General features: G+C 35.3%; 3 protein-coding genes across 5 annotated transcripts in view; 2 read left to right on the top strand and 1 right to left on the bottom strand.

The window, feature by feature from the left end:
* LOC108757495 (227 kDa spindle- and centromere-associated protein) overlaps positions 1-1,757 on the top strand; it is a 9,720-nt gene extending 7,963 nt beyond the window's left edge. The window contains exons 5-7 of one of the 2 annotated variants that reach the window (XM_018501932.1): positions 142-306; positions 403-556; positions 1,161-1,757. In XM_018501932.1, coding sequence (XP_018357434.1) covers positions 142-306; positions 403-556 — 319 coding nt within the window. In that variant the 3' untranslated portion in view covers positions 1,161-1,757. Of the gene's footprint in view, positions 1-141; positions 307-402; positions 557-1,148 lie in introns of both variants that reach the window. The other variant, XM_018501933.1, reaches the window with a different exon arrangement.
* A 91-nt stretch (positions 1,758-1,848) lies between these two features.
* The window catches only part of LOC108757494 (apoptosis-resistant E3 ubiquitin protein ligase 1), a 23,083-nt gene continuing 10,630 nt past the window's right edge, over positions 1,849-14,301 (bottom strand). Inside the window, exons 3-17 of one of the 2 annotated variants that reach the window (XM_018501930.1) lie at positions 12,453-12,679; positions 9,195-9,351; positions 8,063-8,268; positions 7,612-7,811; positions 6,043-6,280; positions 5,401-5,570; positions 5,128-5,308; positions 4,823-5,034; positions 4,457-4,723; positions 4,290-4,365; positions 3,922-4,211; positions 3,712-3,837; positions 3,343-3,531; positions 3,008-3,270; positions 1,849-2,938 (exon numbers count right to left, since the gene is read on the bottom strand). In XM_018501930.1, the coding sequence (XP_018357432.1) occupies positions 2,836-2,938; positions 3,008-3,270; positions 3,343-3,531; positions 3,712-3,837; positions 3,922-4,211; positions 4,290-4,365; positions 4,457-4,723; positions 4,823-5,034; positions 5,128-5,308; positions 5,401-5,570; positions 6,043-6,280; positions 7,612-7,811; positions 8,063-8,268; positions 9,195-9,351; positions 12,453-12,567 (2,793 nt within the window). In that variant the 5' untranslated portion in view covers positions 12,568-12,679 and the 3' untranslated portion in view covers positions 1,849-2,835. Of the gene's footprint in view, positions 2,939-3,007; positions 3,271-3,342; positions 3,532-3,711; positions 3,838-3,921; positions 4,212-4,289; positions 4,366-4,456; positions 4,724-4,822; positions 5,035-5,127; positions 5,309-5,400; positions 5,571-6,042; positions 6,281-7,611; positions 7,812-8,062; positions 8,269-9,194; positions 9,352-12,452; positions 12,940-14,301 lie in introns of those variants that run through there. The other variant, XM_018501931.1, reaches the window with a different exon arrangement.
* On the top strand, positions 9,820-11,944 carry LOC108757496 (chondroadherin). Its single transcript, XM_018501934.1, has 3 exons — positions 9,820-10,006; positions 10,566-11,050; positions 11,547-11,944. The coding sequence occupies exons 1-3, from the start codon at positions 9,832-9,834 to the stop codon at positions 11,895-11,897; spliced, it is 1,011 nt and encodes a 336-aa protein (XP_018357436.1). The 5' UTR covers positions 9,820-9,831; the 3' UTR covers positions 11,898-11,944.

Genomic DNA, 14,301 nt, shown 5'->3' with positions numbered 1-14,301 from the left:
TAATGATATTCGACTATCCGGTCGGATAGTGAAAAAGCGCCGGATACTTTTCGGATATCCGATGCATCCCTAATTTGAAACACCTTAAGTGTAGAAACTTAGGAATATCGTTTATTTTAGAAATAACGTTTGTATAATTAGGGAGCTGCAAATCGCGATGACCGAGAGACAGAGATTAGAAAAATATTTGAAAGCTAGCGAGGATAATGCGAAGACTCTGAGTTTACGCACGATTTCTCTGGAGAGTCAGTTAGCTGATCGAGAAGTTAAGCTCCACCGCGTTGAAATGGAATATCGTTCACAAATGTAAGTTATTTAAAAGAAAAAAAAGAAAAGAAATTGCCTTGTTTCTAAGGCTAAACAGACACAACGAGATACTTTTCTATTATCGAAATCCATTAGGATGGAATTAAATGAACTGAAAGAGCGATTGCTGCGACAATCTCAAGAGGGTGGCTGGAGTCGGATATTGCAGATCGCTGGGAGTATCATGCGCGTATCTATTCTACGAACTTTCACGTTTTTATCCAGTGCCACTCTGCCATTGCTGCCGTAGGTAGGTAGTTTATCACAGCTTATAATTTCCAATTTGCAACAATTGAGAGAACGCAAGACTTTGTCCGCATTATTATGTCGACGATAAGATATCTTAAAGCCATGGGACATAGAAAAATTTTAAATATAAGACTAAGCAATAAGCGAGTCGATCAATCACAGTACAGACTGTAAGATCATAACGTGAATAGTAGCGAATCTAACATGTTGCTTTTTTTATTACTTAAGTCTTACGTCTTATTTTTATGTACCAGAGCCTTTATATTCTAATTTTGAACATACATGCTGAGTATTTTAGGTCGATATTTCATGTGTCGTACGAGCTTTTCAAGCCTGTTGATTAATTGGCTGCAGGATAGAGATTCTCGGATCACTTTGTCTTACAGCTTGTAAGATAGCTGTCTTAGAAAATTTATCGTACGACACATGAAATATCAAATGTGATATTGGCCTTAGATTAAATTAGTTGTAACATTTCATTACAACAGAGATTAACACGGAATTTTGCTAAGGCTTAATAATTTCACTTATCCTCGGTATAAATATTCGATTAGGAAAATATAATTGAAATAAGAATAACATTATTATATCAGTATCTTTCGCAGATTAAGAAACTTAAGCATGATCACAATTTTCCGGGACATAAGCTGGTTTTAATCGGGTGAAACCGAATTGAAATACTGTCCGTTTGGTGCAAATGACTTAGGTCGAAAGAGGAGAGTATTTTATGATCGACTGGCAAGGATAAACGCTCGCAGGACAGTAGAAAGATTGATAAACATCAGCATTTCGTACTACATTTAAAATACAATACAATTTTTTTAAGTCAATATTTAATTTTTGAGGAATAGAGTTTTATATATCCTATGTTTAATACTACATATACTGTAAGCAGAATAAGCGATTTTATTGCGTCATGTGGCATTTCGATTTATAGGATAAATTTTTATTTTTTTTAAATTATATGAAAACAAGGAGCTATACGTAGTAGGCGGAGACTTTAACGGAATTTATTGAATAAATGTAGATATCACATGTCTTTTTAATCTATACTTTTTATTTCCTTCCGTGTAATGATAAACTGATAAAAATAATCGTCAGTATTATTTGATGGTATATAATCTGGCGAGGCTGTTAAGTTTTTTGTTATTGCGAGGCACGTAGTACGGTTTACAATCGTTGGCCATTTGTTCATTATTTTGCGACGAATAATCTGCTATGGCGATTACTACGTTTCATACTATTCCTTCTCTACTTAATATAAGTACGTGTCACTGCATCTTAAATAAATACGTATACCAATGCGATTCGCACAATACGATCGTAGTTACTTCGTTATGACTAGGTTACCATGCTTATTATATTGCGAGCATTTTGCGTCGATCAGAAATAGATGTAATACGTAGTGTCTGAGAATACAGTCATATTTTGTACATACTAATTAGCTTATATTACATGCGCCATCATCGATGTTGAAAATACCGTATTATCGCCGTGCTGTTATTATGAGAGAAAACGAAGAAACTAAACTAGCGCCAAGCTTTAATACATTAGCCTCATTATTCATCATTCTTTATAAATTCTTTTAAAATCATATATCCCCTGTATTATGCGATAGAATGTATTTCAATTAATACTGAATAACGGAACGTTCAGTGCTGTTATAGTGATCCCTTCATCAAATGTACCAATCTCTGTACGTATAATAGTTACTACAAAAGGAACATTATTTATACGTATTTTGATTTGCTGCATCGTATATTTTTATACATCGACGTTCAGTTACATTGTCGTTTGAAAAACGCGTTAATTTAATTCTTTTTATGTTCACGTAAAATCTATCGTAAGTTCGGCTACGCTAAATTTCGATACAATAATATTGAGCAATTCTGATGTTGAGGTAACATTGCTCTTACTGAATATTTTCCGTTTTATAAAAACGTTGCCGCGTCTCAGTAGAAATTGCATCGTCTACATCATCGGAAGATTACATTATTTCTGATAATCTTCGGCGTAAACAGAAAAAAGGTAATTCCAAAAATTCTAAATGTCTACATATAAAAACGTGCGATAGTTACTCTCATTTCTGATCTTGCTGAGTAAGAAGTTCCTATAAGATAAACTATAGGAGTCGTAATAGTATCTATTATCGAAAACATTTTTTTTTTACCCATCAAGGACGAGTTCAACTATTGAGGGAAAAATGGATGCGTAAATTAATTTAATCAACAGTTCTAGTCAGACTAGAAGTTTGATGAATCTTACTCCGGGTTTTCCCGGTTAGATCATGCCGAAACCTTCGGTGCCCTCGCTGATTGCTAACAGTAACGCTCGTTCGAAGTGATCGTAGCACTCATAATCAGGTAAGCAGAGTTGGTTAAAGCTGAAAAGCAATATTAATAACAAACCAATGATAAAAGAAAAAATATGAATATTCTAAGTGAGAACGTACCAAGTATGTGCTGTAGGCAAATTAGCGAACGTTGGTGCAGCTGTAATCTGAAAACGAGGGCTCAGTTGTTGAAATCCACCAGGCGGTAATTGTGAGCAACCCGTAGTGAATTGGAGCAATCGTGCCATCTCCTCCTGCGTAAAATTGCTCACCGCCGTCCAGAACCAATCGAGTACTCGAAGAAATTCCGGAGAACTTCCGTTAGCTATGTGATGTGCGCGTAAATCTGCCACGCTGTACTCGCCAGTCCCGCATAACAGCAACTGCGAAAGAGATAAAGTCGCAGAGTACCATCTTCTGACAGATTAATTTTTATATATTTTAATTTTACTCACCTCTAATTCATTTTCATCAAATATACCTAAGAGGTTATCGGGAATCAGTTCGTTAAGACCGCGCAGAAAATGATCGACTTCGTTACGGATGGAACTAGCAAGTCGGTGCTGAGCGAGTGCATCCAGATAACGAAGTTTCGTATCATTAGTCACTCGAACTTTACTACCACCAGGAATTAATTCTGCCACCTTACATAAAACATGTTAATCATAGCTGTGTATTAAATTTCGACCATGTATTAAGTTTAGAGATAAAATAAAATTCTATTCCTAAACTTAATGCATAGAAAATACATAAAGAACTTCATATTAACGATTTTATTTCGAAACAAAAATATTCGAAGATTAACATCAAGTAATAACATGTACCTTCAACAATTGTCCATCCTTATCATATTCTTCTTCAACGAAGTACAATTCCATTTCTTCAACATCATTCTCAAGAATATACTTTACCTTACTCAAGTATAAATCAGGATCATCTTGTTCAAAATACTGGTCCATAAAAAATAAAGCTATCTGTTATAGTTTATCTGTTATTAATTTTTTGCGTAGGAAAAAAGAAATTCAATGAGTTACCTTGTAATGCACTCTAAGTCCTATAATTTGTGCAAGGAATGATCTGGTGAATCGTGCGCGTACTAACTGACGATAGGAGCCGCCAAGCGCCGACTCATAAAGACACTTTCCTACGATACGTCCGGCAAACTCGTAGTGCTTCAATTTAAGATGCGATGGCCGTTTAGGATTTGGATGCACTAATGCCTGTTGCGACTCCCCAAATGACGCGAACAAACCGTTCCCCGGATCGAATAGCGCGGCGCATATCAATTCGAACCATTCACGTCGCACGCCACCCCAATCAACGCCTATCATAAGACAATGACTCTTGTAATTGTCTTAAAATTAATTTTTATAAAAGTTCCTTAAACGTAAACGAAACGTACCTTGTTCGCCTTGAAATATTATTTCAAAATTTCGGCACCAATCACTTACGGAAAATCCTTTAGTAGCTTTCATAGACTTTTAACAAAACAGAAACACATTATTAATATAATACATCTTTACGCGGTGTTTTCATGGATATGTATCATGAAATTATTTATACATTTACCGATTCTAAAAGCTTATCACGCTGCACTTTCATGGAGAGTTTCTCGTGATAATGCTTCTGATGGTGCTTGCGGACTTCATGATAGAAAAAGTCTTGTTTGTCAGCGAATGTTTCACTCCCGCCGATGTTTTTCAAGAGAAACAAAGTGAAAGTGGCGGCTATTATATCACGATACAGAGATATTAGTTCAACGGGAGGTTGACATCCGTCGTCTATCGAGAAAGGATAATATCCTTCGTGCTGATTGGTCGAATTTTCAAAATGGAACTACAATTTACAATAAAAAACTAAGAAATCACAGATCTAATAGATTAAAATCAGTAAATTGATGCGTATATAAAATTATTTTTGATGATTATACCATACCTTTGTCGAAGGACACAGTCTAAATGTTACGAGTCTTTTGGGAATAAATTTTAATAAATATTCCTTAATTGTAAGTTGCTTAGGCGAAATAAAGCAGAAGACTTTCTTTGGTTTAGAAAATCTTTCTCCTTGCATGCCTAGTAACTTTGCAACATAACAGATATCTGGATCCTTAGACGCTACATTATTATGCACCATTCTCGCGACGGAATCTAGTAATGAGAAGAAAAGGGCAATCACGAGCATCATTACGTAAAAGCAAAATAGGAAGATATCTAAGTTTGAAAATAAAATATTTTACATACTTTCGAGAACGATGATATCAAAATCTCCATTATGCAGCTGTAAGCCTGCCAAGCTAACCGTTGCGTGATAACATCCGCCTTTTGGAAAGCTCACTTTTAAACGAATTCTTTGGTTTGAAGAATCATAGTCGAGTTGAATACTATAGTCTATTATCGATCCTTTATCTACTGTACTACCAATCTAAAGAAGATAAATTTGGATAATTGGTTTAAGCAATAAATATCAAGATTTTTATCTTTGCGCGCGCGCGCGCGCGAAAATTTCTGATTTACCTGAGTAATATTGACACTGTAGCCTTCTGTAGGCTGATCTCCAGGCCCAAATATGCACAGATTGTCATATTCGTCACGTGGCTCTATTGTCATTGAATGGGCTATCCCAGCTGTACAAACGACCGTAGAACTTTGTCGTACAAATACTGTCTTATTTGGATCTGGTGGACCTAGTATAAACGATATACTTTACGACACGATCGTAACTAACAAGAATTTATACACATTTTAGATTTAACTAATTAACATTCATTAATTATGAATCAATTTTTGCTTAACCAAAATGCTGAAGGAGATAATTATTTGTTAGAAATATAACATTTTGAACAATAAATATCTTTGTATACAGGGTGTTTGGAATTTAAATGTCAAAACTTCGGAATCGTGGGGGATCGATAAACAATAAGAAAAAAATCCTGTAGAGATATGTAAACACCTTGTATGTATACCATAATATCAATCATTCAAATAAATTATAAATTAATGAAAAGGCTACTTGAAAAATTTTACTGTTGCATTTTTAAAGTTTAATTTTAAAGTTTAACAGTACATAGCTTTATCATCAGGGACAGGTGATTCATACAATATTCTTGTTGCATTTTGAGTATTACTTTACGACGCATCAGTATCGAATATACGTACCAGGAAGAAAATTCTTAAGAAACGGGCTGCCATGAACATGACACGATCCGATAAGTACAGCTATTCGATATTGTCCCGCATGGCGGACAGTAAACTTTACTACTGCAGTATTTGCAGCTAAGGGGTCGGTACCTCCTAGTTCTATTAATGTGGCTACTCTGCGTGTATCCTCTGTTACTTCCACAATCAAATTATCCTTGTCACATATTGGGTACGGTTGACCATTGCGCTGATAAAACTACAAACAAATATTCTTATATCTAACTGATGAGCTAAAAATGAACTATTATGACTTTTATCACATATGTTTAGCTTTATTGATAATGAAATCTTTCAAATAGAAATGTACTATATTATACATATATATAAATACCTAAATAGTAAAGCTTTGCGGATTCAGATTTTGAGTAGAGTACACTATCAATTTTTGATTACAAAAAGGCAACCTATAGCGTTTTGTCTTTGGATGCACTGGGTACAGCTCAGCATAAGGCCTATTCTTTTTAGCTAAACTTTCTGTACAGTTCATCTGTTCTCTTCTCCTTTCCAATGTGGAAAAAAAGAAAGAAAGATAAACCGTGCAAAAACTTTAGCTAAAAAGAACACATCTATAGCCTTATAGGCCGGAATCAGACTACGCATTGAAGAATGAGATTGAAGATTGAGATTAAAGATTAAAGAAATTTCACCAATGAGGACAAAGAAATTTTGGTTCCTTTTGTTCTGATTGGTCAAACTTCATAGTCTGATTCCGGCCTTACATCGTACCAGTTGTGTGTAAGCTCTGCACTGCACTGGAGTGGTGCACATCATAGGTTGGTTTTCTGTTCCTGCACTGGTTGCACTAGTTCAAAAAGTATATACTAAAACGTTTTCTGTTCCCAAAATGGCGTCAGCGACGTTTTTTTTTATTCCAATATAAGGCTAGAATCAGACTACGCATTGAAGAATGAGAATAAAGATTGAAAGATTGAAGTTTGACCAATCAGAACAAAAGGAACCAAAATTTCTTTATCCTCATTGGTGAAATTTCAATCTTTAATCTTTAATCTCAATCTTCAATGCACAGTCTGATTCCGGCCTAACAGAACTCATTGCACGAGTTCAGTGAACTAGCTGCACTAGGTCTGGAGCCAGTACAATCAGTGCAAACACTAGTGTACACTAATTAAGCCACAGAAAACAGATCTTGTACAAATAGTGCAAAAGTTTACGAATAATAAAACGATAAAAATATATAAATGATATTAAGCCTACATACAAAAACATTTTGTACCCTCATTATCATTAATTAAGAATTTTCTTAATGGTGGAGTTGTATTAATACTTTCATTTTCATCACACGAATCTAACACTTCCATGTAAATAATATAGGATGCAATTTTTATCTTACACTAGAACGTTTTCTATTCCTTGTCTCCACTCTTACTATCAGTTCTGGATTACACTAGTTCAATTTAGTTCAGTTCTAGTGCAATCTTCATACAGGAACAGAAAACAAACCTCATAAGGTACATCTTAATAAATATTCGCGAGAGAAGATTCTGACGGCGCAATTGCTTTACTCACTTTGACCGTAAAAGTCATCGTTTCGCCAACCAACTGAGGTTCTTCCCACTCAAAATGAACGCGGCAGTTACTCGGCAATAAATATTTCCCTGTGACGTATTGCAAAAGAGAGTGTTTCGCCTCAGGTGCCAAAGCGGGCTGTGTCATAGCAGCCAGAGTAACCAGCCCTGCCACCGATACGGAAACTATCAGCATACCGCCTGATAAGTAAGTAGTTATTTGTTAATTTTGCGCATAAAATTAATAGTCTTCTGATAATCACTCGTAACAGAGAACGTTTAATAAATATATGAAAAATCGTGTAAATATAGAAAATCGACTTTTAATGCTGTTATCTTGCATGTGCTATTTTAATCGTAAATAATTATTCAATTTTCGCTGAAAATAAATTCTAATTTCAGAGAAAAAATTTTATTTCACGGAAATAAGGAGAATGTGAAAGGACTCGTACCCCATGTCCAAGCATCCTGGTGTTGGCTATTCTTTACAACAGCACTCCAGAGATCTGCTTTGAGAGTTTCCAAATCTTCCTTTGAAGTAGGTAACGTCTGCCTAGCTTGAGTCCACCGTGGTAAATCCTTGCCAAGAGCTGTCCGTGCTGCATTGTCCTCTACCCAGTATACATCCTCCAGGGACATAACTTCCATTTGCATCAACCTGGCAAAATATACCTTCTTTTTAACATTTTTTTTATTTTGAACAATAGTGTGAATAGTAAGTGCTCATAAACGATTTTTTCGAAGAAAAAGATTAAATGGAAAAGAAAAGATAATTATCTACTAACAGATCTCCCTAAATGCGATAACAGGAATCGATTGATTTAATTGTTTCTAATTATGTACGAGGGTGGTTTAAATATAAAGACTTTTTTTGTGTAAATACAAATCAATATTGGTAGATGTGTTTATTACACCGAGTGATAGATGGGGGCGTTTTTCACGCCCTAAATAGTTATAGTCTTACAATAGTTATTTCTGTAGTCGTTACGATGTTCGAACAAACAGTACCGAGTGTCGTTGCGCAATGCTCTTGAAGTTCACATGTTGGTTGACTAATGCCCATTTTTTGACCTAATATATTACTGGACTGTGTACATCCCTATGCAACACGTGAAATTTTTTGGACGTCCGATTTATATCCTTAAATGTCTTATTTATGTCTCCGTATTTCATCCTCGGGATGTCAGAAGGTCGTGTTCTGGACATCCCGTTATATAACGTCTAAACTTTTGGAAGTTCCGAGGACGTCTGAAATACGAGGACAATGAGACATTTGAGGATATAAATCGGACATCCCTTTCTCTAAAAGTCCCCCTCCTCCCCTCCATGTGTTGTATGAGTTAGAGCACTGCCTATGTAAGGTATGAGCAGCAATCGCTCCTCATTCAATATAAATAAATACGTCTGTCAACATTGATTTGTATTCATACACAAAAATTTCGTTTATATTTGAATCACCTACGTAATTGTAATGATATAATGCAATAAAGTATGCAAAGAGTAGAATCGTTCAACGCATTCACGATTATTGGACTCTTCATATTTATGTTTATATATATATATATATTTATTCTCTTTTTTTACTTTTGATAATAATTATGTAGGCCATGGTCCATCAGCCATTGACGTAGCACCAGTCTCTGCTGCAGCAGACGCGCAGCGCGCTGCAAACGTTCCTCATCTTGGGCCGGTAGCTCGGGCAGCGCATCCACCTCGCCGCAGCTCGCGAGAGTCGAGATGCCTATCACAAAAGGAAAACAATGTATGTTTAGCAATGCACAATAAACGGAATGATTAACCTCAGACGAAAGATCAAATAAACATGACAATAACGAGAAACTAAGATTTTTGAGGCACTTTCTTGAATTCGCATTCTTAAAATAAAAAAAAGATAAAGACATTTTTTATCATAAGATATGTGTAATATGCATGTATAATATGCATATGTTTTTATTATCACTTTTCAGCATTATGGAATATAAATAAGTAGGGTTTAATGCGTAAATTATGATTACGTTTTCTGAAATAAGACTGATTTTTTATGTTGCCCGACTGAAAAAGACTGATGTAGACAACAACCATTGTCAATTAATGATATATTTTTACAATCAGCGGAACACATGAACTGCATCCGAGGTTTTTGCGTAATAATTGTTTCACCGATAGCGCGGTATCACTTCTAGAGAACGGAAGCGTGATAATTCGGCTATGATAATTCGGTATGGAGGAATTGCTCACTTATTCTGTATCTGTTCTCAATGAACAGTCAGTCGTACAATCGCTTATGGGCAAAATGCGTTTCAAGATGTGCCGCGTCTTGCTTCTCATACTTGTCTGCATTTTTGTCTTCATAGATGCCGCAATTACGGCGTGCATCACCAGCAGATACGAGGATGGTATAAAGCACTCTATAATATTTTCCCTCATTCTTCAAAGAATCTCTTTTTCTTATTGTTTAGTTTAGCTACTCGCGCGTGCTTCAGTTACCTACAGTGGAAGATAGTTTTATTCTTAGATAAATTGTGAACTGCACAAACAGCAGTACAGTGTAAAAAAAAGCCGAGACACTATCGTGTCTTCAGATGCAAGACGATAAAAAATATTTAATAATTGTAATCCGGTTATCCGATCTAATCATCTTTGTGTCGCTACAGCCGCAAATTTTTCATAAATATTGTCAGTTTTATTTAACTCTACATTATTCGCGTAGTTTTCTTAACATAATTACACGTGTAGAGTGTTTCTGATACCCAAACATATTTTAATTTTTATGTTCTCTTTAAATTAAAAATTAAATAAAGATTGATAATATTTTATATATTTTTTAAATAAAGATAAATGGAAAAAATTTTTTAATTGTGAAACAATTGGAGCTAAATATATTAATGTGTGTATAAATAGCAATCGTGCATTTAATACATCCCACGCAAGTAATGAAGAATTAATTATGCCTAGGATTTGGCGAGCGTCTGAAATGCTCCAACGTGACGTTAAGCACTGCTCTACTTTTTGGTGGGTCGATTGTGGAGGACATCATGATTTTCCAATCGCGGATAGAAAATATTCCCGATCGATCGTTTCTAAGATACAGTAAGAACCTAGTTTCTTTGAATATGCACGACTGTGGCATTAGGGAAATTTCCGGTTACGCATTCGACAGCCTGAGGAAACTGAAAAAGCTTAGCCTGCCATACAATTACATCACATCGATAAAAGATCAGTGGTTCGTCGATCTGATGTCTCTGCAGCAATTAGATCTATCATACAATCTTATCACATCGATCGAGCCTACAGTCTTCGAGAAATTGCGAGGTCTCAAATGGCTCGATGTCAAGGAGAACCGTTTGACGTGTCTGGAACCGACACAGCTTGTACCAATGGCCAGTCTCGAGAAACTCCGCTTCTCTGGAAATCCCCTCACTTTCCAGTGTCGTGGCACGGTGAGCGCACATTTCATATTTCATCTGATTAATTGAGAGAACACTGTCATATAAACAAGCATTATAACGGAAAGAGCGACCGCGACAAGGATCAAGTTTCAAGCTTAACATGAAAGGAATGGTATTTCGGAAATAGGTTCAAATATAAAATTTAAAAATGAAATAGTTCAAATAATTTCAAATCTAATTTTGTCACATTGTAGTTGACGTTGTGGCTGCGAGATCTAGGCATATAAATTACAAAACTAATAATTTAATTTGGAATCGAGACTATCTGTGTAACATGACATTGGACGCAAAATGCGTGGAGATTTTAATGTTTCATCCTCTTTCACGCTATTCTCGATATTTATAACGGGATGCTGCATTCCGTTCTGACGCGCGCTTGCGTTATCGATGATAAATTCACTATAACATGAAAGGAATGCGATCTTGGAAATAGTTTCAAATCTAAACTTCAAATCAAATAGTTTCAAATCTAAATTTCACATTGTAGTTGACGTTGTGGCTGCAAGATCTGGGCATAAGTTATAAAACCGATCAACGTGAGGAGGAAGACTGGCTGGATAATATATTATGGCTCTGCGCCACAGATGACGTTAAGGTAGCCGATTCTGAAGTTTTCATGAAAGAATGTGTCCTCCTGAATCTGTTCAATCAACTTCGTACAGGTTTGACTACGGCCGAATCTTTTCCCTTGTCTATCCCTCAGGAATGTATAGATGCGAGACACGAATTAACAAAATGTGTCGCTGCGGATCGCAAACATGGCAGAGAAGTTATTACTAATGGACACGTCGTAAGAAAGCTATTAGGGCAGCTGCAAGAATTGAAATCGATTGTATAATGCAATAGACATATCAGTTTTCTATATCAATTTTAATCTAAAAATGTCATATTTGATAGCTCGAAAAAATTTGTATTTGCAGAATAAAACTTCACAAAAATATCTATGCTTAAAATGAATATTTTTCTATCATACTAAATACTTTATTTTCCACGTGTATGAATAAATCTTGTTTTATAACAAATAAATGTTTTATTTGTCAACTTGTCCTTCAATGATTAATCTGCAAAAATATTTTTTAAAAAGAAGGAAAATGCCAACTAAGCACTCCCTTTTATAAACTTTTTCTTTTCACAAGTTGCAATTATTTCAGAACTGTTAGTTAATCGCGAGTAAGGGTGAAGAATCAATAAAAAAATATTTAATCTAATATATTGAAGTATACGATAATTCCAAAATTAGAGGGTTAATTCGTTATGTATATGCGCGGATCTGACGTATTTATTATAGCACATAACGTCGACGCAAATTATGCAACACGCTATCAAATGGTTTATGCTGGCTTTCGAGATTCGCATCAAACATTCGTCCTCAGTAAGTAGAGTAGTTACTCACCGGAGGATGCGCTCCCGCTGGGCCGTAATGACATGCCGATGGATGATATTTCGCCGGCAAGAAAATCTTTGTTTTCGCGTTGTCCATTCCGGCAGACGAGATTTTTGTCCGGCATAATTTCTCTCTCTCTTTTTCTTTTTCTCGATGCCCTTTCGTAGCTTTACGGTCGTTCTTAACAGCGCATTGCCCCGTTCACTGCTGTCGCATCGGTGTCGATTCCCGCATCTCTTTGGAAGATTTCATTATTGATTCAGTCGAAAGTCGAAACATATTACGTGTACTTGGGGTGCAGCGACGACAGCAAATGCGGGTGTGCGGTGAATGATAAAAGATCGCGTTACGCGATATACTATTTCTAGATACGTATTAAATTTCGTTGCGGAAATGCGACTACTCGTTACTTCACGAAATTGCGACCGAGTAGTTGGACTGACATTCGGAAGTACTGAGAAACGAGCGTATAATTACGGCGAGTACTAATGTGGCATTAGAAAGCGAAAATGTGGTTGTTATTTTGATCATTTTTTCAAAAATTGTTAAATTTATGGAGATTAGCATGGATTTTAATCCGATTGAAATTGCAATAAAACTATTTTGATTTAATTATTATGTATATTTTTTTTATACGTATAGAATTTTACGTTTAAAATTAATAGTGATAAGCCTATACGAAGTTAGTCCCTCACTTTTTGAATTAACTTATTTTAAAAACTGTGCTGAATTGTACTAGGTTTGTACCTCGTGGTGCCCAACATTAAACTTGTATTACAAAAAATATAAAAGATGGAAAAAATTATTTTTTAGGTCAGCCGCCACTTTGCATTTTTTTCAATTTTTTAAATTGTGCTAGGTTGTGCTAACATTGTGCTAAGTAGTAACTTTAAATAATAGTAACAATAGAAGTTATAACAAGAAATAATTTTTAACGATTCTAAATATAACGGTTGTATTCAAAATTGACAAAAATTATTTCTTGTGATATAACTTCTGTTGTTACCATTATTTAAAGTTATCCACTTTAGCACAATGTTAGCACAACCTAGTACAACCCAGCACAATTGGAAAAAAAATGCAAAGTAGAGGACTGACTTAAAAAATCATTTTTTCATTTAATATTTTTCATAATACGAGTTTAATGTTTGGGCACAAACCTAGCACTATTCTTAAAATAAGATAATTCAAAAAGTGGAGGGTTAACTTTGTACAGGCTGGTACCAATCATATAATTATATATAATTACGCAAGAATCGTATGTGAATGCGTGATAAATTACTATTTATTTTATTGCTGAAAGAACAATCGGATTACTGCATGGCTCATGCGAATTGGGTCTCGCATTGAAATGAGAAAAAGCTGATATAAGTTCAATGTGCATTGGGGAGTTAAATGATGAATATTATTAACTTTCTCAATCGCATGTATACTTTATGCGACACAAAGCATTGAAATTACGCAATTTCGAGATGTAAGCAAAGGTGCAGGGTGCACTTTTACGAAATAAAAAAAAAAAGAGAGAACGGGCTTAATCTATGTCGGAGAAGACAAAAAGCGCTTATGTTTTGTTGAACATTATTTCAACAATAGAAAACATTAATCAACCCTTTCGCGCCGAACAATGGCTACCTCCGGTACGCTCGCAAATGAAAGAATAGACGGGACGAAGCGCAATTAATTTCAATTATTCGTGGTGATTCGCGAGTACGGGTACAGGTGGAGGCAAGCCACTGTCGTCGAGACGAATAAAGTCGGACGGGTAAACATTAATTAGCATTGTAAATGGATCAATCACGAGTTTTAATAAACTTTGAGAATCTAATTGTGTGTAAAAACACACTTATGGATACATTTA

This window comes from Trachymyrmex cornetzi, unplaced genomic scaffold, assembly GCF_001594075.2.
Source record: "Trachymyrmex cornetzi isolate Tcor2-1 unplaced genomic scaffold, Tcor1.1 scaffold144, whole genome shotgun sequence".
Taxonomy (NCBI): domain Eukaryota; kingdom Metazoa; phylum Arthropoda; class Insecta; order Hymenoptera; family Formicidae; genus Trachymyrmex; species Trachymyrmex cornetzi.
Note: the sequence above shows the minus strand (reverse complement) of the source record. Positions and strands in the feature narration are given on the sequence as shown.

Excerpts from the sequence above, each read along its gene's own strand:
- LOC108757496 (XM_018501934.1), top strand. The coding sequence starts at position 9,832 with ATGGAGGAATTGCTCACTTATTCTGTATCTGTTCTCAATGAACAGTCA. Across the intron at positions 10,007-10,565 it reads CACCAGCAGATACGAGGATG|GATTTGGCGAGCGTCTGAAA; the intron begins GTATAAAGCACT and ends AATTATGCCTAG. Across the intron at positions 11,051-11,546 it reads CTTTCCAGTGTCGTGGCACG|TTGACGTTGTGGCTGCAAGA; the intron begins GTGAGCGCACAT and ends TTCACATTGTAG.